The sequence below is a fragment of the Gorilla gorilla genome, chromosome 13, assembly GCF_029281585.2.
Source record: "Gorilla gorilla gorilla isolate KB3781 chromosome 13, NHGRI_mGorGor1-v2.1_pri, whole genome shotgun sequence".
Classification (NCBI taxonomy): Eukaryota; Metazoa; Chordata; class Mammalia; order Primates; family Hominidae; genus Gorilla; species Gorilla gorilla.
In genome coordinates, this window is record NC_073237.2 from 92,427,720 (window position 1) to 92,454,915 (window position 27,196).

The 27,196-nt window shown below is 40.5% G+C and overlaps 1 protein-coding gene across 7 annotated transcripts in view; it reads left to right on the forward strand.

Annotated features, from left to right (window-relative positions):
* ERCC6L2 (ERCC excision repair 6 like 2) overlaps window positions 1-27,196 on the forward strand; it is a 186,061-nt gene that overhangs the window by 126,981 nt on the left and 31,884 nt on the right. For 6 of the 7 annotated variants that reach the window (XM_055349986.2, XM_063696584.1, XM_055349989.2 and 3 more), the window contains one exon: window positions 24,697-24,878. In XM_055349986.2, the coding sequence (XP_055205961.2) occupies window positions 24,697-24,878 (182 nt within the window). Of the gene's footprint in view, window positions 1-1,386; window positions 4,055-24,696; window positions 24,879-27,196 lie in introns of those variants that run through there. The other variant, XM_055349990.2, reaches the window with a different exon arrangement.

Below are 27,196 nucleotides of genomic sequence, written 5' to 3' on the forward strand. Positions count from 1 at the left end.
TGAGGTGGACAACACAATCTCATTAGAAACCTTGTCTCTTCACAGTGATTTTCAGAGGGAGGGGCATCTCTTGCTAGGAAACAAATTGGAATACCTACTCCCTGGGGGTTATAATATACCCTTCGAGGCCATCTATCTCCCTCATCACACATACACCAACTTAATATAAACCCTTTTCAGAGAAGATAAAGGAATTAGCTGTTTAATGACTACATTGTGGTGAAGTTTTAAAGCCACTAAATGGGAGGTCCATTCCCGTGGCACCATTGCTAGCAGCCCAAACACAGTCTGCAGAAACACTCATTTCAGTGGCTGACTTCAGTCAGTAATTGATACAGCAAAATTTCATTCTAACATTTCAAAGCTGTCTCAGAATTTCTGAGAAAAAAGTGTTCCCAATCACTGATTTCATCATATCGCGTCAATATTACTTCAGCACCTTTAATGAGGAAATCATTGAAACACACTCATCATCTTTGGCTAGAGAGATTTATGTTACTCAGAGGTTTTGCAGCTGGTGTGGCAGTGGGTGGCAATAGTGAATTTGCAGTTTTGAAAAAAATTAAAAAGTTATGAGAAGAAAAGAGAATAAACAAAGGGAAAGGGAAATGAAGCAAGAACAAAAGAGACTCAATCATAGTGTTAGAAAATACCTGCAAACTTCTTGATCCTGAAGTCTCCAAAAAACCTCAGACCTCCCACCGATGTTACAGTATCTTTCATCTGGGGCTCAATCTAGAATCTTTTCGGTTCCTGGTAATTCCTCTGAGTGCTTCATGTCTGTCATCACAGTTTTATTAAAGAACTTTACTGTGTTTGGAAAGATTGTGTGCATGCGTGTCTGTAGCCAGTTGCAGACGTATTGTCTCAGTAAGAAAATAAATCCTATTTGTTTTATGAAATCAGTACACAAATAACAGTTGCCACAGTGTACCAGTATTTCAATTTCTAAAGAATACCATAGAGTCTGAATTAGAACCTTTAACTAGATTGCAAAGGAATATACTAAATTGAAAACTTGTAAAAAAGAAGTAATAAACACCATAATCCTAGATAAGATCCTATGGTCTTTCAGAGTTTTTCCATATACAGTAATTATTTGATGTACAGTAATTACTGATAACCAAAATGACAAAAACTGAATCTACTCTTCAAATTCAACCATGTATCTTAAAAAGGAGTAAAATGTACTGTTTTCAGTGTTTCCTTTGGTTTCTTACAGTTTATAATTTTATAAATTAACTTCATAGAACATATTTTATAGATGTTCTGTCTCTCCTAACATAAATTTTGAATTATACCATTGTTATTTGATAGTACAAATTATGTAAAGTAATATGCAAAATAAGAACACATTTTGCCTTAAATTGTATTTTGATATTTTAGAACCATTTCTGAAAACAGCTCATTTTAACAAGACGAGATGTCTGATAACAGAAGAGAAAACCTGTCTGACTTTTTCGCTCAGGCGAAAAAGAAGTGTTTTAAGCATTTGAAGGAACTGATAATACCTTTATTAGAGTTCATCTGTTCTTTTACTATATGAAAGTATGTCACGGAGCTGAACTGTACCTGTTTGTGATGTGATACCTCCTTTTCTCAGTCAACTGCACGTTTTCAACTTAAGTTTACTTAAAATTTTCTGAAAAGAAATGTACAAAGACAGCCTTCAATTAAGGATTAATCACTATGGCAACTGAGATGTGGTGACTGAAGGGGGAGGATGTATTCTCCCCTCAGTTTCCTGCCAGCTGTCATAGTCAACCTCTGCTGCCTGAATCCAAGCCAAAATATAGACTGTGACCAACTCTAAGAAACTATATCTGTATTTTTATAAATTGGTACAAGTATCAGACTATAAAAGAAGACTTAATCCCTTGAATTGGATGACAGACACTTGGCACTCTTGCAAGTGTTTGACAGAGAAATAACGGGTTGCTTTGTAGTAAAACCTGGATTAATAGTAAGCCCCTCTTTATGTTATTGCAGTGTGGTGTAAATGAGAGAACTAAGCATGCTGTCAGCCTGGGGTGGGAGGTAGCGTGGGGGAGTGTCTTTTATATAACCAGTGCAGGTTTAAGCACTGTTCAGAATACTGTAAATACAAATATTGTGTTAGTAAGAACTTCTCTTTCTTGTATTTGTATTAGATTGGCATTCTGTAGATTACTTAAAGAAAGGATTTCTGTGAGCTACGGTGGGTTTGATTGCAGTATGTTTATACAGCTTTTGGAGTCAGCAAGGAGGGATGGACTGTTTACAGTGAGCAGACTTTGGGGAGATAGAGCATTCCATTATCCTGTTTTTCAGGATAATGAATGGCATGATGCTTTAAAGTAATTGTTCACAAATGGCTGGTTTACAAAGTAGTCCAGTAAGCAAGGTTTATGGTTTCAGCATGTAACTCTTACTGGGTGGGATATTTCATGGTCTTATCATTTTTCTTTTTGTAGCTAGACAGTAATTTTATGGCATTTGTATCAGAAAGTTATCCTTTCAAATAATTTTAGTAGAAATCAAGATTTTAAAATATGTGTATATATATATATATGAAATTATGTGACTGGTATTGACACGAAAAAGGTTTTTGTGTTTCTACACCTAGAACTAGGATTGATTGTAGATAGCATTCTGATTCAGAATATAATACGTCATTTGAGTAGAAAATACCTGCTACTTAGAGGAAGGAGAATCCAGTTTTTAAACTATAAACATAGAGACCTATTCCCCTGCTAGCTGGAGGCTGCGAGAAGCTGTGGCATCTTTCCACACAGTGATGATACCAGGATTCATGCACTAATGTAACTGATGAGCTGATGTGTGCAAAACACATTCAACACCTTGCAAGAAAGGCATTGAAATTACTCAAAAAATGTACATTTTTATTATTGTAATTATGATTATTGCTTACCAATAGGGGTGATGCGTAAATAAGTCTCTACAGTAGCCTGCTATAATTTTTGTTGCTAATAGTACTCAGAATATTTTAGACTACCTTAAAAAGATATCTAGTCCAGTCCTTTAATTTTATGTGAAGTTCCTGCCTTGGACTGTGGCTGATTTCTAATGAAAAATGCTAATAGAGAAAAATGTTTTTGAAAGGAATTTATAAGCTAATTTTAAAATGGACTGGGAATGACAGAAATGATCTTTGCTTGTTAGGAAGTAGTTTGATTCCAACTCTTCTCCTAGCTGGTCACTGTTCCAATTGTATAGAAAATAGCTATAAGTCTTCTTTGAACAGTTTCTCTGTTGAGAATAGTCACAAGATCTAAATAGTTAAAAAATAGTAATAGTAGTTCTTCAAATAATGCCTTCAAGGTAATGATATAAAAATTTAGGAATAGAGGCCTCATTCAACTCTGACTGACTCTAACTAGTGAATTAAAGAATGTTACGCACTTAACAGCCCTTTTCAAATTCTATTTTATCCTTCTCTGAAAACCATAGTATCAATTGGACATGGCCCCCTAATGGAAACACCTATTGCCTTGTCATCTGAAAATCCTGCCTCTGTCTTAGGAATTCTGAATTTTTATAGGTGAATAAAGCAAAATTACAGATTAAAGGAATTACAGTATTTCAGAATTTGAAGGATTCTTGAAGACTATTTAACCCAAACATCTCATTTTCCTAAATTTTGAAAATAAGAGGATAAGTAACTCCCTACAGGCCCCAGGGCTCAACAATGGCCGGAGGCTTACATCCCTGTGGTCTTTGACCCTTTCGTGTCTTCTTGTGCTTTTCCCTCAATTCCTTTGGTGTCTACTTTGTTCTGGCGATTTCAATTTTACTTTTCCAATATGACAAACCAGTCTTTTAATTTTTCAAGATAACTTGTCTGTGAAGAATTACCTTCACTTTAGCAGTTACCCAAAAACCTCACATGGGTTGAATGTATCCTTCCTTTAAGATATATATACATGTGTATATATAAAACATATATAACATATATGTTTATACGTATATGTATAATACATAATACATATATACATATAATGTATATATGTTACATATATTATACATACAAATATGTACATCTCTAACATGTATATGGATAAAGTATAATATACGTTATATATGTTATGTAACAACATACATACATGTATGTTATGTCATGTATATGATATACATGTTATAAGTTATATATGTTATGTAACAACATACATACATGTATGTTGTCATGTATATGATATACATGTTATATGTTATATATGCATAAATATATATTATATATATGTAATACATGTGTAAACTACATAGCTATGTAGTTTTTAGTTTTTTCTTCTTAAGCTTTTTTTCTACCTGGAATAACCTTCAGCCTTATGTTTCTGATCCCCCAAATCTCCACATCACTCTCCCATTCAAGATCTACCTCAAATGCATCCTCTCTTCCACAAAGTCTGCCCTAGTTCTTCCCTCAGCTGGAAATAAGAAGCCTTCCTCTTACACTCTTTCTGCTTCAGCCAGTAGTACTTTCTATGATTATTCTAAAGTATGACTTTCAAATTTTTTATTATGGTTATATACATATCTCTCTTTTCTAATAAACTCTGAACTTTGAAATAGTAAGATATGTCTGATTCATCTTTGATAACCTAAAATAATCTTACATATAATTAATACTTTATGAATAAATACTTCTGGGATAAAGTCAGGTTTTCAGTTTTTGTCAGGGTACAATGAACCCCACCTTTATGTTCTGAGAATTTTAAAGATGATTTATTCCATGAACAACTTTCATAGTTTCTCTGGAAATTATTTAGAGATGACATTGTTCATTGTTCATTGATTAAATATATTACGAACATAGTTAATCAGTCAGGGGAATGATCTCTTTCTCTCAGTGAGAAGTGTTTTCAGGTTTGCCTGGCAATCATGGTGTTGGATGGATTAACTTATCCTACACCTCCAGCCATATCAACTCCTATCTGATGTTCCACTCCAATTTGACCCAATTCAAGTTCCGTTTTTTCCACAAAGCCTCAGTCTTCAGGGATCACTCAGTTTCAGGTTCCTTTAGTGCCCATTCTCTATGCCAGTCATCACTGTAGATGTGGTATACCTGTCACTGTTGTTACTTACCTCATGTGGATTCGTTTTTTCCTCATGTATGTTACAAGCTACTTAAGAATCAGGACCATGGGACACTCTCATATACTCCTGTAAACACTACCACTTAGCCGTGGGCAGCACAGAGTGGGAGTTTAGAAAATGTTTGTGATAATTCCCGCATGGAAGTACTGCGTGAGGCCAGTCCCTACAACCATTTTCACAAGTTAAGTCTCCTCAACTCTTTGCACCACAAGTTAATGTTAAAGTGAGTATACTGGCTGGCAGCTAATGTAAAGTTATGAGTCACCTTTGAGCAGCATAAATGCTGGTGTTCTTCATCGTCATTATTTGTCATCTGTTGGCCGTAATGCTGGCATAGGAAATCGACTCAAGAAGAGAGAACATGAAGAATGGTGTCAGAAAGATATTCCTGGAACCCATGCATCCTCATATAGCAATAATAAATCTAGAGAGTCATTGTGTGGCTTTCAGAGTCGCTTTGTATCTTCCAAAGCTGTCAAGTGTCTTATTGTGTCCTTTCCGCAGTATACGAGGCCTGTCTCAATTTGGCCCTAGCGTGCTTTTCTAGTCTCATTCCAAGACACTCACCTAATCAAGATTATTGACATGAATTATGTACCAATAATCTTGGTACATACCAACCACAGAGTATGTACCAACAACATAGTAAAAAGCTGTGAGAGCAGATTCTATTTATATTCTGTTATGTACTAAACACCAGAGATACAAAGATGAACAAACAGGCTCTTCTTAGACAGCCTTCAGTTTGTGAACTATTCTCCAAACATGCTTAGTTAGGCCTTCCAAGCCTTTGCTTCTATGGTTCCTTGTTTAAAATTCCTTGTCACCTGTGTCTGCTGATTGAACTCCTACCCCTTGTATCATCTGTGACAGCTCTCCCCCAACTCTCCTCCAAAGCAGTGTAAATTTTTCCTCATCTTTCTCTTTACTTGTGTGTGTTTATCTGCTATAGCCATTATCTCATTGTATTATACAATACTATATGCATATGTACAAGATGCTTTTGAGTGCAGGCAATAGAATAACCATCAAAAATTGGGCTATATAGTAAGTCACTAAACTAATTCAAATAACAGCAGGTCTGGAAGGAGGCATTTTCAGGTGTGACAGCCCCATGACACCATAGGGATTCAGGCTCTTTCCTTTTCTGCCCCACTATCTTTAGTAAATTAACTTTTAGTCCTTAGGTCTTTTGTTTCATGTTGCCAGATAACTACTGCAACTCAAGAACTCATTTCCTCACACAGATGTATTCTGAGGACAGGGATGTATGATTGTCTTCATATATCTCTCTCCTTTTTTTTTTTTTTTTTTTTTGAGACAGAGTCTTGGTGTCACCCAGGCCAGTGTGCAGTGATGTAGTCTCTGCTCACTGCAACCCCTGCCTCCCGAGTTCAAGTGATTCTTCTGCCTCAGCCTCCTGAGTAGCTGGGACTACAGGCACACATCACCACAGCTGGCTAATTTTTGTGTTTTTAGTAGAAACAGGGTTTTGCCATGTTGCTGAGGCTGGTCTCAAACTCCCGACCTCAGGTGATCCACCCACACTGGCCTCCCAAAGTGCTGGGATTACAGGCATGAGCCACCATGCCCAGCCTTATCTCTCTCCTTTTGTCAGGTGTATTAGTCCATTTTCACATTGCTGTTAAAGACATACCAGAGACTGGGTAATTTATAAAGAAAAAGGTTTAATGGACTCACAGTTCCACATGGCTGAGGAGGCCTCACAATCATGGTGGAAGGTAAAAGTCATACCTTACATGGCAGCAGGCAAAAAGAAAAATGAGAGCCAAGAGAAAGGAGCAACCCCTTATTAAACCATCACATCTCATGAGACTTATTCACTACCACGAGAACAGTATGAGTGAAATTGCCCCTGTGATTCAATTATCTCCCACTGAGTACTTCCCACAACACAGGAGAATTATGGGAGCTACAATTCAAGATGAGATTTGGGTGGGGACACAGAGCCAAACCATATCATTCTGCCCCTGGCCCCTCCCAAATCTCATGTCCTCACATTTCAAAACCAATCATGCCTTCCCAACAGTCCTCCAAAGTCTTAACTCATTTCAGCATTAATTCAAATGTCCACAGTCCAAAGTCTCATTTGAGACAAGGCAAGTCCTTTCTGCCTATGAGCCTGTAAAATCAAAAGCAAGTTAGTTACTTTCTAGATACAATGGACGTACAGGAATTGGATAAATACACCCATTCCAAATGGGAGAAAATTGGCCAAAATGAAGGTGCTAAAGGCCCCATGCAAGTCCAGAATCCAGTGGGGCAGTCAAATCTTAAAGCTCCAAAATGATCTCCTTGGACTTCATGTCTCAACATCCAGGTCACACTGATACAAGAGGTGGGTTCCCATCGTCTTGAGCAGCTCTGCCCCTGTGGCTTTGCAGGATACAGCCTCTCTCATGACTGCTTCCATGGGCTAGCATTGAGTGGCTGTGGCTTTTCCAGGTACACAATGCATGCTGTCAGTGGATCTACCATTATGGGGCCTGGAGTATGGTGGCCCTCTTCTCACACCTCCACTAGGCAGTGCCCTATTGGGAACTCTGTGTGGGGACTCCGACCCCACATTTCCCTTCTGCACTGCCCTAGCAGAGGTTCTCCATGAGGGCCCCACCCCTGCAGCAAACGTCTGCCTGGACATCCAAGGGTTTCCATCCATCCTTTAAAATCTAGGTGATGGTTCCCAAACCTCAATTCTTGACTTCTGTGCACCCATAGGCTCAACACCACATGGAAGCTGCCAAGGCTTGGGGCTTGCCCTCTCTGAAGCCATGGCCCAAGCTGTACCTTGGACCCTTTTAGCCATGGCTAGAGCGGCTAGGACACAGGAGACCAAGCCTCTACCATTTTTCTACGAAACCATTTTTTCTTCCTGGGCCTCAGGGCCTGTGATGGGAGGGGCTGCCGCAAAGGTCTCTGACATACCCTGGAGACATTTTCCTTCTCAAAGAGATTCTATAAATGAAAATGTGAATAATTATTCTAATTTGTTGGTATGAGCATAACTCTTTTGTGGTGAGTTGGCATTAGATAAGACAATACGTCTGAACTGGAATTTGTGATATTTTGCAAATTATCTGATGAAGATAATACCCCTTTAATATAACTACGATCTGCTCTCACAGCTTTTACAGCAAGATGGTAAGTTGATGTTTTATTTTGGAGACGTCAGTCATCTTGTTAGCTGCATTACTTAGTATCGGAGTCAAATTTCAGTTAATCTATAAACAAGTCTCATGACTAACATTACCTGCTTCAAAATGGATTGGAAAGCTGTATCCCACTATTTCATTTGCTATGTAAGGCTATTTTGTTGCAGATGAAATAATTGAATGCCTTAACAGCAAGAACTTTTTATCTTGTTCAAAAAACTTTTTTGGCAAATATTCTCCAGAAATTTAATTTTCTTTGTTGTTGAGTGGGAAAAAAAATCACCCTGTTTTTCCTCTGTTCTCACCCCACAACAGTCAACACAGAAGACTTCTGTGACCAACTGTGTGGGGGATTTTCCCTTACACCAGCAAGCAGTCAATTCTGTAGCAGATGCCTGGGTATCCTCCGATTCAATTCCAATACTATCTGCCTGGATACAGTATCAGATCCAACAGGTTGAACACTCAGTCCCACAAGACTACCTACAGCTTGTCAGTTACAAGACCCAGTTTGTTTTACCTGTGCTTCTTACCAACCAGCTATAAATCAGGGTTCCCACAACCCCCTCCTGGGGCTTGTTTAATTTTCCAGAGCAGCTCACAGAACTCAAGGAAATACTTAGGGTTACCATTTCATTAGGATAGAGATGAAGAGCTGCGCAGGGTGAGGTATGGGGGAAGAGGTGCAGAGCTTCCACACTCTGTCCTGAGTGCTGTGCCCTCTGGGAATGTCCACCTTCTCAGCTATCCAGATGCTCTCAGAATCCAGTACTTTGGGTTTTTATGGAGGCTTCATTACATAGGTATTGAATCAATCATACCTATGTAATGGTTATGATGGTTAAGCCATTGGTGATCAGCTTAACCATCAGCCCCTGTTCCCTCCCTGAAAGTTGGGGGGTGGGGCTGACAGTCCCAACCCTCTGACCCTGCCTTGGTCTTTCAGGTGACCAGCCCCATCCTGAAGCTCCTAGGGGGCTGCCAGCCACCAGCCAATTCATTAGCATAGAAAAGCACATCACTTTATTTCAAGGATTTTAGGGGTTGTATGCCAGGAAGCTGGGACAAAGACCAAATATCTATTTCACAATATCACAGTCATATTTGTGTAAGTTTATATTCATACAGCAAGCATTTATTGAGAGCCTATCGGGCATGACTCAGACTTAGTGCAATAAAAATACATGGTTGCTCTCTGGATTAGAGGAGTGTGATCTAGTTAAAAAGTTAAATAGACCTAAACAATCAAAGTAATTTCAAATAGTACAGGGGGCCCTACCTATTCAAAGAGAACCTCTAGATTTCATTATATTTCTTTTATGGATGAAATTAGGATCTTTGGCCTATGTGCAGCATTATTGGATGCTTGGTTTGGTATGTTGTATGAGATGACATAAAATCTTAAATCAAGGTGCATACCATTTTATAATAAAGCTGCCAAATGAGAAATCAACATAATAATGCAAGAAAAGAGTATGCAAGGGAAGTCTTGTAAAGCTGTACCTTTGAGTACAGGTAGGACAGTGTTGGGCAAGAAGCCGGGTTCTGAGGAAATCTGGAGCCAGAAATGTGACAATGTGTTTGGCAGCTAGTGAGAAGACCGGACTGACCAGGCAGACTTATATTGGACAACAGAGAGCAGTAAGGCACATAGGGGGTTAAGAAAAAGTCATGAAGGGCCTTTCATTTAGGGCAATAATCAATAAATGTTAAACTGACCTGAACAGACTGAGATGTTAGGCTTTATTCTTTGACAGGTGCCAAATACCTAACCATTCCACAGTGAAGAAGGCCAGGAGCCAGGCTGGAGCAGGTTGATGTAATGATTATTCTAGACAGAAAGACTATTATATTTTCACTCAACAAGTGGGGGACCATTTCATGTGTGTGGACATAAAGCTGGGTGAAGCCCACTCTTGGTTATCTTGGTCAAATTTGCCAACATGAAGGTATCAAGTATGTGTTGAATGAAGACATTCCAGTTTAATTATTAGAGACTGGCAGTTCTCAAAGTGTGGTCCATGGACCCTAAGATAGCCCCAAGACTCGGGGGGGGGGGGGGTGGTCCACCTTTTCACTTGTTGACATTTACTATTCAAAAGCCATGTTGGGGAGCCTGCTGGCAGATTAGCATGAACAGGCAGTGGCCCTTAATTGTAGTAGTGAGACAGGATAGCTCCCTTGACCCCCTTCGCAGGCAGGAACTGGAGTGGCTCGTTTCAGCCCGCTGCTGGCCACTGCTCATAGGAGAGAGTGTACAAGTGAGCAAGCAACTATAGGAACAGGAGCGAACAAACGCTGCAACCAGCCAGTCACTCCTCTCTGGTGGGAGCAGGCTCTGTGAGGGCCCTGCAGCAGTGTCCAAGTGTGTTACAACCAATGCACTTTAAGCTCTCCCATCCGGGGACAGCCAAGTGCCAGCCAGCTCAGTGGAGAATCAGAGTGGCAGCCCCTGCCCTCTTGGCACGTGGGTTCTTGTCTGGTGTCCAGGAAGAATCAGGTCATATGAACTGTTTGAAAGGTGATGCATGCGGAAGACTTTATTGAGCGGTGGGCGGCTCTCAGCAGAAAGGGAGGCTGGAAAGGGGATGGGAAGGTGATCTTTCCCTGAAGCCTGGCCGTCTCCAGCCAGGCCCCTCTCCAAGCTGCACCGTCTGAAGTTAGCTGCATCTGTCCGTAGGCTCCGATGCTCAGTTGCTTCTCTGCTTGCCGCTCAGCTGCTTGTGTTGCTCTGCCAGCTAAGTCTTTTATGGGCCCAGGATGGGGGTAAGGGGCAAGCCAAAAAGACAACGTTTGGGTGGAAAAATGGGGTCAGCTGTTTCCACGTAGGGCCACGGATCTAGGCTGAGCTTAAGGGTGGGGTTTAGATGGGAGCCCAGCTCTTCTATATCACTAGTAGTTAATGGATTCTTTACCACCACATTCTTGCAGGAAAAAGAAACTGCTTTCTGTTATGAATATCTTTGAGGAAGCAGCAAAATTAATTTTAGCAAATCTCAACCCTTTACTGCCCATCTTTTTTATGTTCTGTATGGTGAAATGGGAAGTTTGCATAAAGCACTTGTATAATTGTTTGAGTTGCAAATTGAACTAGCCTCTTTTTTATAGAACACCATTTGTACTTGAAAGAATGACTGATAAACAGACTGGTTATTCAGACTTGGGTATTTGGCACTTCCCCAAAAAAATGAACCTAGTGAGCATGTCACTTCAAGGAAAACAATGGATAGTGCTTGTTGCCAGTGATAAAATTCAAGCTTTCAAGTGAAAGTTAAAATACTGAAAAGCTTGTATCTACCACCATAGCACTGACACCTTCCCAATACGTATTTTTCTGATAATGACAAAAGTGATATTTGTAACGTGGTATAATTAAATGTGTCCGTGTTTTGAAGATCTGTATAACTCTATTAATAAGTATTTTCTAAATGACCAGTGAATGATATTAAAAATCACACATGGGGAAAAGATTTACCCAAAGTTCAAGATACACCAATGAATTTTAACAATATAAAAATTTTACTGAAAGGTTTCAGATTTTTAATGAAATTAACCTTGAGTTTTGGTATAGTGTCAAAAAAGAAAATCCATAATTATCTCCAAATCTGAAAATATCTATTAAAATATTTTTCCCTTTTCTAACTACGTATCTGTATGAGACCAATTTTCTTCATAAGCTTCAACCAAAACAACGTGTCACAACAGATTGAATGTAGAAACAGAAGAATTCAGCTGACTTTTATTAAGCCAAATATTAAAGACATTTGTAAAAATGTAAAACATAGCCACGCTTCTCACTAACTTTTTGGTTTTTTGCTTTGGAAAATATAGTTACTTTTGTTTTAAAAAGTTCCTTATGTTAACATGTAATGGGCTTTTGTTATTTTAATTAGGTGATAAAGACTTTAAATTTTCAGTAGATATAACCCACACAAACAAAAACTCCTTGAGATTCTCAATAATTTTTGAAGTATAAAGGGGTTCTAAGACCAAAAAGCTTCAGAACTGCTGTCTTAGACCCATATGAAAACAGTTGCCTTATCATTAAATTCACTTTTAGCAGGATATGCTTCCATTTGGTCTTTCTCTGTGTGAAAATGTTACTTTCTCTAATGCATAACCAAAGAAAGCATGTCAGAATAGAAGAGAGTAAAGATGATGTGATTATAGGGAATTAACTCTAATTTACTAAAAAAGCTGAATCTTTCACATACTTTAGCACTTTATTATTAATAATAAATAATTACATCAAATCTCACAACTAGTTGTAATGTCTCAGTGTCATTTGTGGTACGTGCTTGAAATCTTCTTCCCCAGACACTGGAGAGCCATTTGGTTGCCTTCTAATCAAATCAGCCTAAGTGGCCCAGCTGGAGGCCAGGGTGGAGGGACATGAGGAGCCTAAGCTAGCCACTGGAAAACACAGGCAGCAGTGGGTGCCTGCCAAGAAAGGCTTTCTATGGTTAATTTTTTTTCACCAGCACCATTCTTCTGTGATCTTTGTTGCCAGTGATACGACATATAACAGGTATTATTTCATATGAGGTCACATATAACAAGTATTATTTCATATGAGATCTTCAGGTAGTCTTTATAGAAAATATAGTAATACAAATAAAACTTAGTACATACAGAGATTTGAAATTGAGGTCAAGGCTACAAGATGTGATGGACCTATCTATTAGTACTTACTGGAGATCCTATAAAGACTAGTAGAATTATGAATTTTAAATACGAAAGAGACTGGTAGGAGTCCCAGATCCAAATCTCCCTTCTCCTAGATCCCAGTCTCCAAATCTTTCATTATCCCCAAGATGATCCTCAGAAAGGTACAGAATCTCCCCAAATGGAAAGAGTAAGTGGCAAAGTAGGGCCTGGATGCCAGGGCTATGGTGCTGAGTCCAGTGCTCAGACTGCTATCTGGAAAGGCTTCTATCCTGCTCTAGCCTTTGTCTGTAGGAGGAATTAAAGGGAATTTACTCCTGGGCTGTACTCTCATGGTGAACTGAGGGTATTAGCGAAATTTTCCATTGCACATCTGCAAGCTTTGGTGAAGGTAATTGCTATGGTCTCGCTTGGCCCTTTCCCACAGAGCCAGCAGGTCAGCAGACCCCAGGGAGATGGAGTTCCTGTGTTTCTGTCTGTAGCACATGTCCCCTGTAGCACATGGCATTCACCTGCTCCCCCCTAATGCTGCCACTTCGCATCATTTCAGATAGATGGGTTTCTTGAACAATGAGTCACCCCTATAAGTGATGCTGAATTTCCACAAGCAGCTTCTATCAGATTTAGTTTGATATGTGTTTATTTGAAGAGATACTTCCATTATTCTTGAAATAAAAGCAGGCTCAGGACAGCCAATATAAAGTTGTCCTTATGTGGCTCACTCAGAAAGCAAAGCACTATTGAAAAAAGAGTTTAGCTGGATTATATAATAAGTATTACTCCTTCCAGGAAGAAAGCAGACCCATGGTTAAAAACTTTCATCTCCCTCTCTCCCCAGAAAAGGTTTTGGATTTGAATCTAAATGCTGCTGTTTTTTTCAGATTTGAACATCATTTTTAAACATAGGCAGAAAATTTGACTCTATATATATTTGTGGTGGATCCTCTGACCAGCTGGCTTTTCTGCAGATAGTGAGTTAAGACAATTCAGGGATAGCTCATAGTTGCCTTAGGTTCTTGTTGAGTATTGGAAAACTGCATTTACAGTAACATTTTCTATCTCCAGGCACAAACCTTAAATGATGTTGAGGATTTTCATACTTAAGCAAAAATCCCGAAATGTTTTATTGTCTGCTTTATGGCAGAGTTGGCATGATCAGGTGGATATGAGGGCTTGTGGCCACATGGTGTGCCCACCTGTGATGACCTTAGAGTGTCTTGTGAAGCTCAGGAACAAGGTGTACAAAGAGCTATCCTGGGATGGGCAGATCCTTTTTGACCTTAGAATCAGAACTTTTAATTAAGCCTTCCACTCTAGCTTCTCAGTGGGTCAGAGCCATCAGGACCTTCCAGTGGCTTTGAAGATCTCCTCCTTGTTTCCAGTTTTCTCACTGACTTACCAAGCCTAATCATCTGGTTATGGAAGAGTTGGTGCAGCTGTTTAGCATGCACTGCTCTTTGTTATGTTTGCTCCGTGAGGTATATTCTGGAGAAGCCAGCCCAGTAGATAGATCCATTCCACACTTGCTTAATAAAAGATTTCACTACTTCCTCATGGCCTCCTGTGGACAACTGTCAGGCTGTTCTGCTTCCCTGTGCACCATCCTCCCAAGCCTTCTCTGCACCTTGGAGTATACAGATGAGCAGGGGAGAATGAATCAGATTATCTGCAGATTATCAGCTATAGCTGTGTCTCCAGGAATTCGCCCAAAGAGATTTAGAAAGATGCAGAGATTACTGATAATATTTCTCCTGCCGAAATGGGAACTAGAGGCTGTTCTTGATTGCATTTGAAACTTGCTCTCCTGGATTGTAACTTTTTTGCCTCATTTGTTACAGTGTATGGGTGTGGGAACGATTCCTCCCTATCAGCTTTTTTCACTTCTTTGCTATTCCTACCTAGGTGCCCTCTACTGTTCTTTAGTAACTTACCTCCAAAATTACTTTTTGCTTGGAGAATATTAATAGAGGGTTTCTTATTTCATAAACATTCTCTGAACAATTCTAGTATAGCCTTCTGCTATATAAAGATAGATTCCATATGTAGCTGAGTAAATAGAAAACTGCTAATTTAATCATGTGCCTGTGAGGTAGGGAGGAATCTTCCTTATATTTTTAAGTATACTGACATCAAAGATAGCTATCTGCAAAGTTAAGAGTTGATTTTGTTTTTACTTACCCTTTCATATCAAAAATCTTAACTTTTTTCAGTTGAGCCTTTCAATAAATATCATTTCAATGAAAATAATGCAACTTGGTTTAGATCTAATGCATTAAAATACACAGAATACACTTTTGGTTCAAAAGAAAAAGTATTATCAAAGTTCATTTGAATGTTTCATACTATCAATCTAAATGAAGATAAGGAACTTTTCTGCTGTTAACCAGTATAAACCTAAAACCTAAAAGTAAGAAGTAAGTTATAGAGAATTATGGATAGTTAGTAGATCTAGGGTGGACTCATTCTGCCTACTCTGGAAGAAGAAAGTTTTTCCTACAAAAGTACCTTCTTGTTTATTGTAATCATAATACATAGGCATTCCTTGTTTTAGTGTACTTCATTTGATTGCACTTTGTAGATAATGCCTTTTTTACAAATTGAAGTTTTGTGGCCACCCTGCTTCACACAAGGCTATTGCCATCATTTTTCCAACAATATGTGCTCACTTTGTGTCTCTGAGTCACATTTTGGTAATTCTCACAATATTTTGAAGTTTTTCATTATTATTATATCTGTCAAGGTGATCCACAGATCACATGCATGATCTTTTATGTTCCTGTTGTAACTGTTGGGCACCAACTGCACACATTCAAGATGGCAAACTTAATAAATGTGTGTGTTCTGACTGCTCTACAACCAGCCATTTCCCCTCTATCCCTCTCCTTAGACCTCCCCATTCACTGAAATGCAACAGTATTGAAGTTAGGCCAATTAATAATCCTACAATGGCCTTTAATTGTTCAACTTTAAAGGAAGAGTCTCACATCTCTCACATCAAAAGCTAGAAATGATGATGCTTCATTAGAAAGGCATGTCAAAAGCCAAAATAGGCTGAAAACTAGGCACCTGTGCCTAACAGCCAAGTTGTGAATGCAAAGGAAAGTTCTGGAAAGAGATTAAAAGTGCTACTTCAGTGAATACACAAACAATAAGAAAGTGAAACAGCCTTATCTCTGACATGGAGAAAGTTGTAGTGGTCTGGATCAAAGATCAAACCAGCCATAATATTCCCTTAAGCCACAGCCTAATCCAGAGCAAGGCTCTAATGCACTTCAATTCTGTGAAAGCTGAGAGAGGTGAGAAAGCTGTAGAAGAAAAAATTTGAAGCTAACAGAAGTTCATGACATTTAAGCTAAGAAGCTGTCCCCATAGCAGCAGCAAGTGCTGATGTAGAAGCTGCAGCAAGTTATCCAGAAGACCTAGCTAAGATCACTGATGAAGGTGGCTACACTAAACAATAGATTTTCAATGAAGACAAAACAGCCTTCTGTTGGAAGATGTCACCTAGGATTTTCATAGCTAGAGGGGAGAAGTCAATGCCTGGCTTCAAAGGACAGGCTGACGCTCTTGTTAGGGACTAGTGCAGCTGGGGACTTTAAGTAGAAGCCAGTGATAATTTACCATTTGGAAAATCCTAGGGCCCTTAAGGATTATGCCAAATCTATTCCACTTGTGCTCTATAAATGAACCAACAAAGCCTGGATGACAGCCCATCTGTTTATGGCATGGCTTACTGAATATTTCATGCCCACTATTGAGACATGCTACTCAGAAAAGAAGATTCCTTTCAAAATATTGCTGCTAATTGACAGTGCATCTAGTCACCCAAGAGAGAGATGGAAATGTACAAGGAAATGAATGTTGTTTTCATGCCTACTAACACGGCATTTATTCTGCAGCCCGTAGATCAAGGAGTAATTTTGGCTTTCAAGTCTTATTTAAGAAATACAGAGCTGGGCACAGTGGCACATGCCTGTAGTTCTAGCTACTCAGAAGGCTGACCTGGGAGAATCACTTGAAACCAGGAGTTCAAGGCCAGCCTGGTCCACTTGGTGAGACTCCATCTCTAAAAATTAAATTTGAAAAGAAAATAAGTTTCATAAGACTGTAACTGGCATCAATAATGATTTCTCTGGTGGACTTGGGCAAAGTCAGTTGTTAACCTTCTGGAAAGGAGTCACCATTTTAGATGCCATTGAAAACATCTTTGATTCATGGGAGCATGTCAAAATGTCTACATTAACAGAAGTTTGGAAGAAGTTGATTCCAGCCCTCATGGATGACTTTGAGAGATTCAAGACTTTAGTGGGGGAACTAACTGCAGATGTGGTGGAAGCAGCGAGAGAACTAGAATTAGAAATGGAACCTGAAGATGGGACTGAACTGCTGCAATCTCATGATAAAACTTTAACAGGTAAGGAATTGCTTCTTATGGATTACCAAAGAGTGATTTCTTAAGATGGACTCTATCCTAGTGAAGATGCTGTGAACATTGTTGAAATAGCAACAAAGAATTTAGAATGTTACATAAACTTAGTTGATAAAGCAGTGGCATAATGTATGCACACCTAATAGACTACAATATAGTGTAAGCATAACTTTTCTATGTACTGACAAACCAAAAAATTTGTGGTGGTGGTTCAGGACTAAATCTGCAGTATATCAGAGGTATGCCTGTATTATCTTTTAAATTCCTATTCCAAATCATTTTACTGAATCTTTTATTACTTGAATCTTCATTACTATTGCTGTTTCATCGTGTTGCCACAGTGTCATGACTTCACAGCTTTGACATAATTGGTAGTGAACAAGTTTGAGTTAAGTTCACATAATCTAGAATCTTTTCATCCTAGCCTTGTACGTTGTTTTATAATAAGTTATAATTGTCACTACAATAGCAACTGCACTGCAGCATTATTTATCTTGTACCATTTATTGTGAAAGATTGACTACTATTTTAGTGAAACCAACTTTTCTAACGAGCACCAAAATGTTTATAGAGTAGATATTGTTTTTCAAAAAACAAGAATATTTGAAAAGTATACCAATGGTGCTGCTGCTTAAAACAGGGGTTTTTCAACTCTTTCTGGCCATATACACCTTTAAGAACATGATTAAAGCCATGGGCTCTTTTTTTTGAAAAACGTGTTCATGTTCAAATGTGCAAATACTGCTTCAGGGGATTCATAGATATCCCTTTCTGAAGTCCCTGAAACCCATCTACAGAGCCTTTGGAGGTTCAGTGGACCCAGGTTAAGACCCCCACTCTCCCTGCCAGTGGAAAACAATTAATGCCCCCCTCAAAGATGTCTGTTAACTCATTTCTGGAACCTATGAATACATTACATTACCCAGCAAACAGGAAAAGGAATTAAGGTTTTAGATGCAATTAAGGTTGAATCAGCTGACCTTGAGATGGGTCAATTGGATGTATGCAGTTAAGGATGTTAATTAACCCACTTTGCTCGTGGATTATCTGGATAGGCCCAGTCTAATCACATTAGTTATTAAAAGCAGAGCGCCTTTCCTGGCTGTGGTGAGAGGGTGATGTGACTGTGAAGAACAGTTAGAGAAGAAGGGTTGCTAGCTTTGGAAGGGGACCACAAGACAAGGATTGTGGGCAGCCTCCAGGAGCTGGAAAAGCAAAGAAATTCATTATCCCAGAGCCTTCAAAAAGGAATGCAGCCCTGCCAACATCTTGACTTTAGCTTAGTGAGACCCATGTCAAGCTTCTGACCTACAGAAGTATAAGATAATGAATTTATGTTGTTTTAAGTCACTCGTTTTGTGATACTCTGTTATGGCAGCAATAGGAAACTAATCCAGTACACTGCCCCCAACCCATACATAGTTTATACATGTAACCTTTAGAGCTTTCATTCAGAATAAGCCTAAATGGCACATTGATTCCTAAAATTTATTTTTAATATAACTATTTTGTTTCATAGCCTTGTTTCAGTAAAGTATTAAAGTTCCCTGCTAAAATGGAAATATGAAACTAGATAGATTTTTAAAAACAAAAGATAGCTATTGAGCCCATGTTAAATAAGAATGATTTTCCTGGCCGGGTGCGGTGGCTCACTCCTGTAATCCCAGCACTTTGGGAGGTCGAGGCAGGCAGATCACGAAGTCAGGAGATCCAGACCATCCTGGCTAACAGGGTGAAACCCCCTCTCTACTAAAAATACAAAAAAATTAGCCAGGCGTGGTGGTGGGCGCCTGTAGTCCCAGCTACTCAGGAGGCTGAGGCAGGAGAATGGCGTGAACCCAGGAGGTGGAGCTTGCAGTCAGCCGAGATCACGTCGCTGCACTCCAGCCTGGGCGAGAGAGTGAGATCTGTCTCAAAAAAAAAAAAAATTTCCTTTTATTATTGCCTAAAAGAATCAGATTTTTAAATGTGGAATGTTTGGCAAAAATTAAAGATCCACGTGTCTAATAGCTATGGTTGCAAAAGCTGAATTTTCCCAAAGAAGTTATAAAACCAATTTAAGAAAAATGTATCTGTATACATGTGAGCTTTGCAATGCTACCAGGGTCATTGCAAGACCCAGAGTAAACACGTAAATAATTGACAATTGCCATTGCTTGGCATGATTTCTCTATGGCTTCAGAAATTGCAAAATATGAGGATGGAATTTTCTTGATTGGCCCAGTTCCTTCTTGTCTTTACCTTCATGTAAGCAATACCATCTCATCTCATAGTAACGAATGATTATTTTCTTGGGGGTATAATCTAGGATGATGAGTCTCTGTATTAGGAACTTTTGGTATTCATTTTGTTTTGTGATAGTAAATAAATGCATCAAATCTCTTTCAAACTTTAAAGATTAACATTTTTCTTTCTATTAATGTTTTAAGATACAATTTTTTTTTTTGAGACAGTCTCACTCCATTGCCAGGCTGGAGTGCAGTGACGTGATCTCAGCTCACTGCAGCCTCCGACTCCCTGGTTCAAGTGATTCTCTTGTCTCAGTCTCCCGAGTAGCTGGGATTACAGGCACGTACCACCACACCCAGCCAATTTTTTTATTTTTAGTAGAGATGAGATTTCACCATGTTGGCCAGGATGGTCTCGATCTCCTGGCCTCGTGATCCGCCCACCTCGGCCTCCCAAAGTGCTGGGATTACAGGTGTGAGCCACCGCGCCTGGCCAAGATACAATTTTTAAAAATATATTTTTAAGGAAAGTACTTTTAACATTACTGATATAAAGCCCTGGTTCAACCTGACCACCTGGCATTTTGTGTTTGTCCATCTGAACCACAGTAGCTTTTGAAGATGTCAATTTTCCTTAGAAATGGTTTGTTACTAAAGAACATACACTTGCTTTTGTCAGTTTCAATAAAACGAACCAGAATATAAGTTATAGAGGTAAATGTCTTATACAAAAAAGAAAAAAGATAAACATCATATTTTTAAAAATGGCTTGTCACTTTTAAATCCCTTAAGGGTAGGGGAATATTTGTATATATAAATATCTTTGCATCTCAAATGCATAGCATGTTGGCAGGAACGTAATAGGTGCTTAGTAAATATTTGTGGAATTAAAAGTCATTCCTTGCCCACATTCATTGAATGTATCACTGCTTCAATCCCATTGAACTTCTATTAAAAAAAAGACCAGACACAGTGGCTCACTCCATAATCCCAACACTTTGGGAGGTTGAGGCAGGAGGATTGCTTTTGAGCCCAGGGTCTTGCAATGTTACCTATGCCAATCTGGGTGACATAGCAAGACCCCATGTCTATAAAATAATAGAAAAATTAGCTCAGCCTGTGGGCTCGTGCTTTGTATGTCTGAAAAGTTCTTACATGATAGTGTGTCCGGAATTGGTGGGTTCTTGGTCTCACTGACTTCAAGAATGAAGCTGTGGACCCTCGCAGTGAGTGTTACAGCTCTTAAGGTGGCGTGTCTGGAGTCTGTCCCTTCTGATGTTCAGATGTGTTGGGAGTTTCTTCCTTCTGGTGGGTTCGTGGTCTCGCTGGCTCAGGAGTGAAGCTGCAGACCTTCGCGGTGAGTGTTACCGCTCTTAAGGCAGCGCGTCTGGAGTTGTTTGTTCCTCCCGGTGGGCTCATGAGCTCGCTGGGCTCAGGAGTGAAGCTGCAGATCTTCGCGGTGAGTGTTACAGCTCATAAAAGCAGCGTGGACCCAAAGAGTGAGCAGTAGCAAGATTTATTGCAAAGAGCGAAAGAACAAAGCTTCCACAGTGTGGAAGGGGACCCGAGCGGGTTGCCAATGCTGGCTTGGGCAGCCTGCTTTTATTCTCTTATCTGGCCCCACCCACATCCTGCTGATTGGTGGAGCCGAGTGGCCTGTTTTGTCAGGGTGCTGATTGGTGCGTTTACAATCCCTGAGCTAGATACAAAGGTTCTCCACATCCCCATCAGATTAGTTAGATACAGAGTTTCCTCACACAGGTTCTCCAAGGCCCCACCAGAGCAGCTAGATACAGAGTGTCGATTGGTGCATTCACAAACCTTGAGCTAAACACAGGGTGCTGATTGGTGTATTTACAAACCTTGAGCTAGATACAGAGTGCCAATTGGTGTATTTACAATCCCTGAGCCAGACATAAAGACTCTCCACGTCCTCACCAGAGCAGCTAGATACAGAGTGTCGATTGGTGCACTCACAAACCTTGAGCTAAACACAGGGTGCTGATTGGTGTGTTTACAAACCTTGAGCTAGATACAGAGTGCTGATTGGTGTATTTACAATCCTTGAGCTAGACATAAAGGTTCTCCACGTCCTCACCAGAGCAGCTAGATACAGAGTGTCGATTGGTGAACTTACAAACCTTGAGCTAAACACAGGGTGCTGATTGGTGTATTTACAATCCCTGAGCTAGATATAAAGACTCTCCACGTCCCCACCAGACTCAGGAGCTCAGCTGGCTTCACCCAGTGGATCCCGCACCGGGGCTGCAGGTGGAGCTGCCTGCCAGTCCTGCACCGTGCGCTTGCATTCCTCAGCCCTTGGGTGGTTGATGGGACTGGGCGCCGTGGAGCAGGGGGTGGCGCTCGTCGGGGAGGCTCCAGTCGCACAGGAGCCCATGGAGTGGGTGGGAGGCTCAGGCATGGCGGGCTGCAGGTCCTGAGCCCTGCCCCGTGGGAAGGCAGCCAAGGCCCGGCGAGAAATCGAGCGTAGCGCCGGTGGGCCAGCACTGCTGGGGGACTCAGTACACCCTCCGCAGCCACTGGCCTGGGTGCTAAGTCCCCCATTGCCCAGGGCCAGCAGGGCTGGCTGGCTGCTCCGAGTGCAGGGCCCACCAAGCCCACGCCCACCTGGAACTCCAGCTGGCCCACAAGCGCCACACACAGCCCCGGTTCCCGCTCGTGCCTCTCCCTCCACACCTCCCTGCAAGCTGAGGGAGTGGGCTCCAGCCTTGGCCAGCCCAGAAAGGGGCTCCCACAGTGCAGTGGGGGACTGAAGGGCTCCTCAAATGCCACCAAAGTGGGAGCCCAGGCAGGGGAGGTGCCGAGAGCAAGCGGGGGCTCTGAGGACTGCCAGCACGCTGTCACCTCTCAATAGTTTAACTGGGTATAGAATTCTAGGTTGCCAGGGTTTTTTGTTTTGTTTTGTTTTTTTTCTCTGCATGTTGAAGATATCCCATTTTCTTTTGGTGGATAGGATTGTGATGTTAATGAGAAGACGGATGTTAGTATGGCTTTTTTTTTTTTTTTTTTTTCCTGAGACAAGATCTGGCCCTGTCACCCAGGCTGGAATGCAGTAGCACGATCTTGGCTCATTGCAACTTCTGCCTCCTGGGCTCAAGCCGTCCTCCCACCTCAGCCTCCAGAGTAGCTGGGACTACAGGGGCACGCCAGCACACCAAGCTAGTTTTTGTATTTTTTTGTAGAGAAAAGGTTTTGCTACATTGCCAGGCAAATGTGGTTGGTCTTGAAATCCTGGGCTTAAAGTAATCTGCCCACCTCAGCCTCCCAAAGTGCTGGGATTACAAGTGTGAGCCACTGTGCCTGGCCTAATTTGACATTTCTTTGTAGGATGTCTTATCCTCTTTCTCTGGTGGTTTTTAAGGTTTGCCCTTTATCTGTGATATAACAAAATGCAGGTTTATTTTCATTTTTCCTACTAGGGATTCTTCCTCCTTTTTCAGTTTGAGGATTCCTTTCTTTTGCAGGTCTCTGGCATTATCTCTTCCATTTTCTCTATTCTGTCCTTTTAGCATTTTAGAAACTTTTATATGTCTTCTGTCTCTTAACTTCCCTATTTTTTTTAATCTCTGCACTTCATTCTGAGTAATTTTATCCTTCCAGTTTATCAACTGCAGTGAGCTGTGATCATGCCACTGCGCTCCAGCCTGGGTGACAAAGTGAAACTCTGCTATGTGTTTATTCATTCATAAATAAATATCTTTTTCAGATTGCTTTATTATAGGTAATTCCTCGGATTTCAGTTCTTATATTTGTTACATGTGCTCAATGTCATGATGGTAGGTTTTATATGTTCTTCATAATTTTTGTCTGAACTCCTTCTGTTTTCATTGGAATCAAAAGCATTCTCTGGCTTATGGCAGTCTTCTTATGGTGTGTTTTTTATTCACCCCTCATTGAGATCTATGGTTTTCACTAGTTCTGGACAAATTGTTTATGTTAATTTTCAGCTTAGAGTTCCCATACCACCAGGTGGTACAAATTGCATTCCACACATGGCACTGGCTGGGCATTCGTGTTTGTCACCAGTGATTCTTTCTATCTAGAGTAAGAAAGTGGCCTACTTCTAGCCTGTGTCCCAGGTTTGGCTTTCCTGGCTTTAATTTGCAAATTTGACTCCTCATTCCTGTTTTGTGTTTCTTTGTTGTTTAATGCAGGGAGTTAAACCATTTCCATCTCCCATTTCCACATGGGTGCTATAGACTATAGCACCCACATGGTGCTATATTCCACATGGGTGCTATAACTTAAGGTCCTACCCTACTAGGGCTGCTGAGCTTCAGCTCCCACTCACCACTGTGGGACTTCCTTGTTTGGGGCACCTAGACATTCTGCTTTCTTACTTTTGAGCTCCAGTGTAATTTTGTTGTTGTTATTGTTAAATTGTATTTAGTATTTCTCTTTTTGGAATAGGATGAGGACTTTCTACCTATTCATACTGTATCATCTTGTCAGGAAAACTGAGACTGTATAAAGTTTATTTTTCTTGCCTGTCAGTAAAATTTATGTTAGGCAGGCAATTCATGGTCTCTGTAAAAGGAGTATGATTCCATCTATAATTCAGCCAACTGTAGTTAGCATCTCAAAATCACTAAATATTCTTGCAACCCAGCAGAGGTTGAAATGTAAGATTTATGATTTCTTATTTATTTAATTATTACATAAAGATTGGTATTTTTTAAATGTATCCATTAATGAAATTAGACAACTGAAAGACTGCTTAATAATTTTGCAATTACTAAATTAGAAAATTTTAGATATCCCATGTTTATGCCATAGTGTATATAATCATTAATTTTTATCCTTCTTTGGTATAGTAGGTATCAACATATGTATCAGTATGCCCAAGTCTTGACAATGGAAATAACATATTATTGCCAATACTTGTATAACTTAAAGAAAGGTATAAAAATAATTTTTTCCCTGTGTCATCTTCTTAAAGACCTAGGTTAATATCTTCTGACATTGATTTCAGTTGAAGAATATGATTTACTTCATTATAAAGAGTATTGAGAAAAAGTAAGATATTATTTGACCAACAATGACTATTTTTTCAGACATAGCTTTTGTTTCCTCTTTTTTTCAGGCATATAAAGAAAAAGTGGATGCAGATACATTGCCACACACAAAGAAAGGCCAGCAACCGAGTGAAGGCAGCATTTCACTTCCTCTTTACATTTCAAATCCTGTAAACCAGAAGAAGAAAAAAGTCTACCATACAAACCAGACCACCTTCATAATTGGAGAAACACCAAAAGGAATCCGCAGGTATATTGTCTCTGCCAATACTAGACTTGAAGAATAATTCTCAAAGGAAATGTAGCTCATTAGTAAAATATGTAAATACTTGAATTATAACCATAACTGACATCTGAATATTTCAGAAAAATCTGAATTTCAAAAATAAATTGCAAATGTTTTAGATGTTGTTAGAAGGCTAATCCCTGAATTGATTACCATAAAAAGGGAAATCATGTTATACAAAGAAATGAAATACTTAAGTGCATTTTATTCATTCAGTCAATGAATATATTTTGAGCACCTAATATATGCCCAGGCATTGTGCTGAGTCTTGAGTATGCAGTGTAAAAAAAGGACAGCCGGGTGCGGTGGCTCACACTTGTAATCTCAGCACTTTGGGAGGCCGAGGCGGGTGGATCATGAGGTCAGGAGATCGAGACCATCCTGGCTAACACGGTGAAACCCCGTCTCTACTAAAAATGCAAAAAATTAGCCGGGCGTGGTGGCGGGCACCTGTAGTCCCACCTACTCAGGAGGCTGAGGCAGGAGAATGGAGTGAACCTGGGAGGCGGAGCTTGCAGTGGAGCCGAGATTGCGCCACTGCACTCCAACCTGGGCGACAGAGCGAGACTCTGTCTCAAAAAAAAAAGGACAGACATAGAGCCTCCAGTACAGAGGAATGGGGTTGGCATCAAACCATGAAGTTTTAAAAAGTAAACCTATAAATAATTATAAAATGATGTGTTATAAGAAAAAAGAGAAAGAGAATAATAGGATGGGGAGGGGACATGGAACCACCTTTCTTTTGGGAAGTCAGGGAAGACTGTCTACATGGGTAGCATTTAAGTTAAGAGCTGAAGGATAACCATGCAAAGAACCAGAGTAGGAGCATCTCCAAGGAGGGAAGAGGTTTGGTGTGGTCAAGGAGCTGGGAGAAGACTGGTGGCCTTAGTGCAGAATAAACCAAGCAGAGAGTAGCATGAGATGGAGGGTAGGGACGCAGGTAGGGCTGGAGCATGCCAACCCTTGGGGGCTACAGAAAGAGTTTGGATTTTGTTCCAAGTGCAGTGGAAAACTGTTGAAGAATGGCACAATCAGATGTATCTTTTTAAAAGATGGTTCCAGCTTTCCTGTAGAAGAGTGCAGAATGAACAAGGGGTAATGAGAAGGAACTCGGTGATGGGGGTTTGTACCAGAGTGGTTGCCATGAGGATAGAGCCAAGTAGATGAATTCAATTTGGTGATGGACTGGTTCGGGAAAGAAAGAGAACAAGATTACTTCTTTCTGTTTTGAGCAACAGAGTGGAGGTACTGAATGGGGAAAACCAGAGAGAAACAAGAGAGGAAAAAAATCAGGAGTTCCCTTTTGCACGTATTAAATGTGACATTCTGTGGGAAGGTTCAGTAGGCAATGTATGTATGAGCTACTCCTGGTTTGGGGATTAAAAGTTTAAATTTGGGAGTCATGAGCATAGAGTTTATAAATGGTCTTCAGAACTGTGAGACTATGTGAGCAGCGTAAAAATAGAGCACAGAGAGGAGGAAAGAAGTCCTAGGACACAGACTGGAGGCAGCAGCTACTTCTGGAGGAGGCGTAAGAGGCACAGTATCAGGTCCTGAAGTGCAGGAGTAGCGAGAGGATCTTAAAAGGAGGGAGTTTGTCAAATACTGCTGAGAACCAGAAGCAGATGAAGTGGGAAACTGCCCACTGAAGACAGCAGCAGAGCACTCAGCAGGCACCTTGGCAGGAGCAGCCTGGGAAGCAGTGCACAGGCCCTGGCGGGAGGTGGCCGGTGCTATGAGTTCGGATGGAAGCAGTGCGCGGGCCCTGGCGGGAGGTGGCCGGTGCTGTAAGTTTGAATGTAAAAAGTAGCAGCAGCTGGAGGGCACTGTGGGTCTTACAGTTGAGATAACAGAACCTGTTGTGTGTTGAGGGAAAAGACTTGTAGGAAAAAAAGAGATCATGTCAGAGAGGTGAAAACAGAAAGAGGGAGGGCCTGGAAGCAGTGGAGGGCAGTACCCAAACCACAGGCCACGGTCTGGCCTTTGAGAGGCATTGAAAGAGAAGGGACAAACACAGGCACAGATGTGACATTTTCTCAATGAGTTGAGAACTGAAGCCATAAGTTCAGAGGGAGAAAGATTTAGGGAGAGAGAAGTTAGGAGACAAATCATTTATAAAGTAGGAAAGCAGGCTTAATGGGACCAGAATTTCTGGGTGGTGTTAAGTTCCCATTTGAGAATAATTTCAGGAAAATCATCTGTCCAGTATGCACATTTTATTCAGCAAGCTTCAGTTGCTCTGTTGCAGAAACAAGTAGAGAGATGGCTGGGTCTGACCAGGG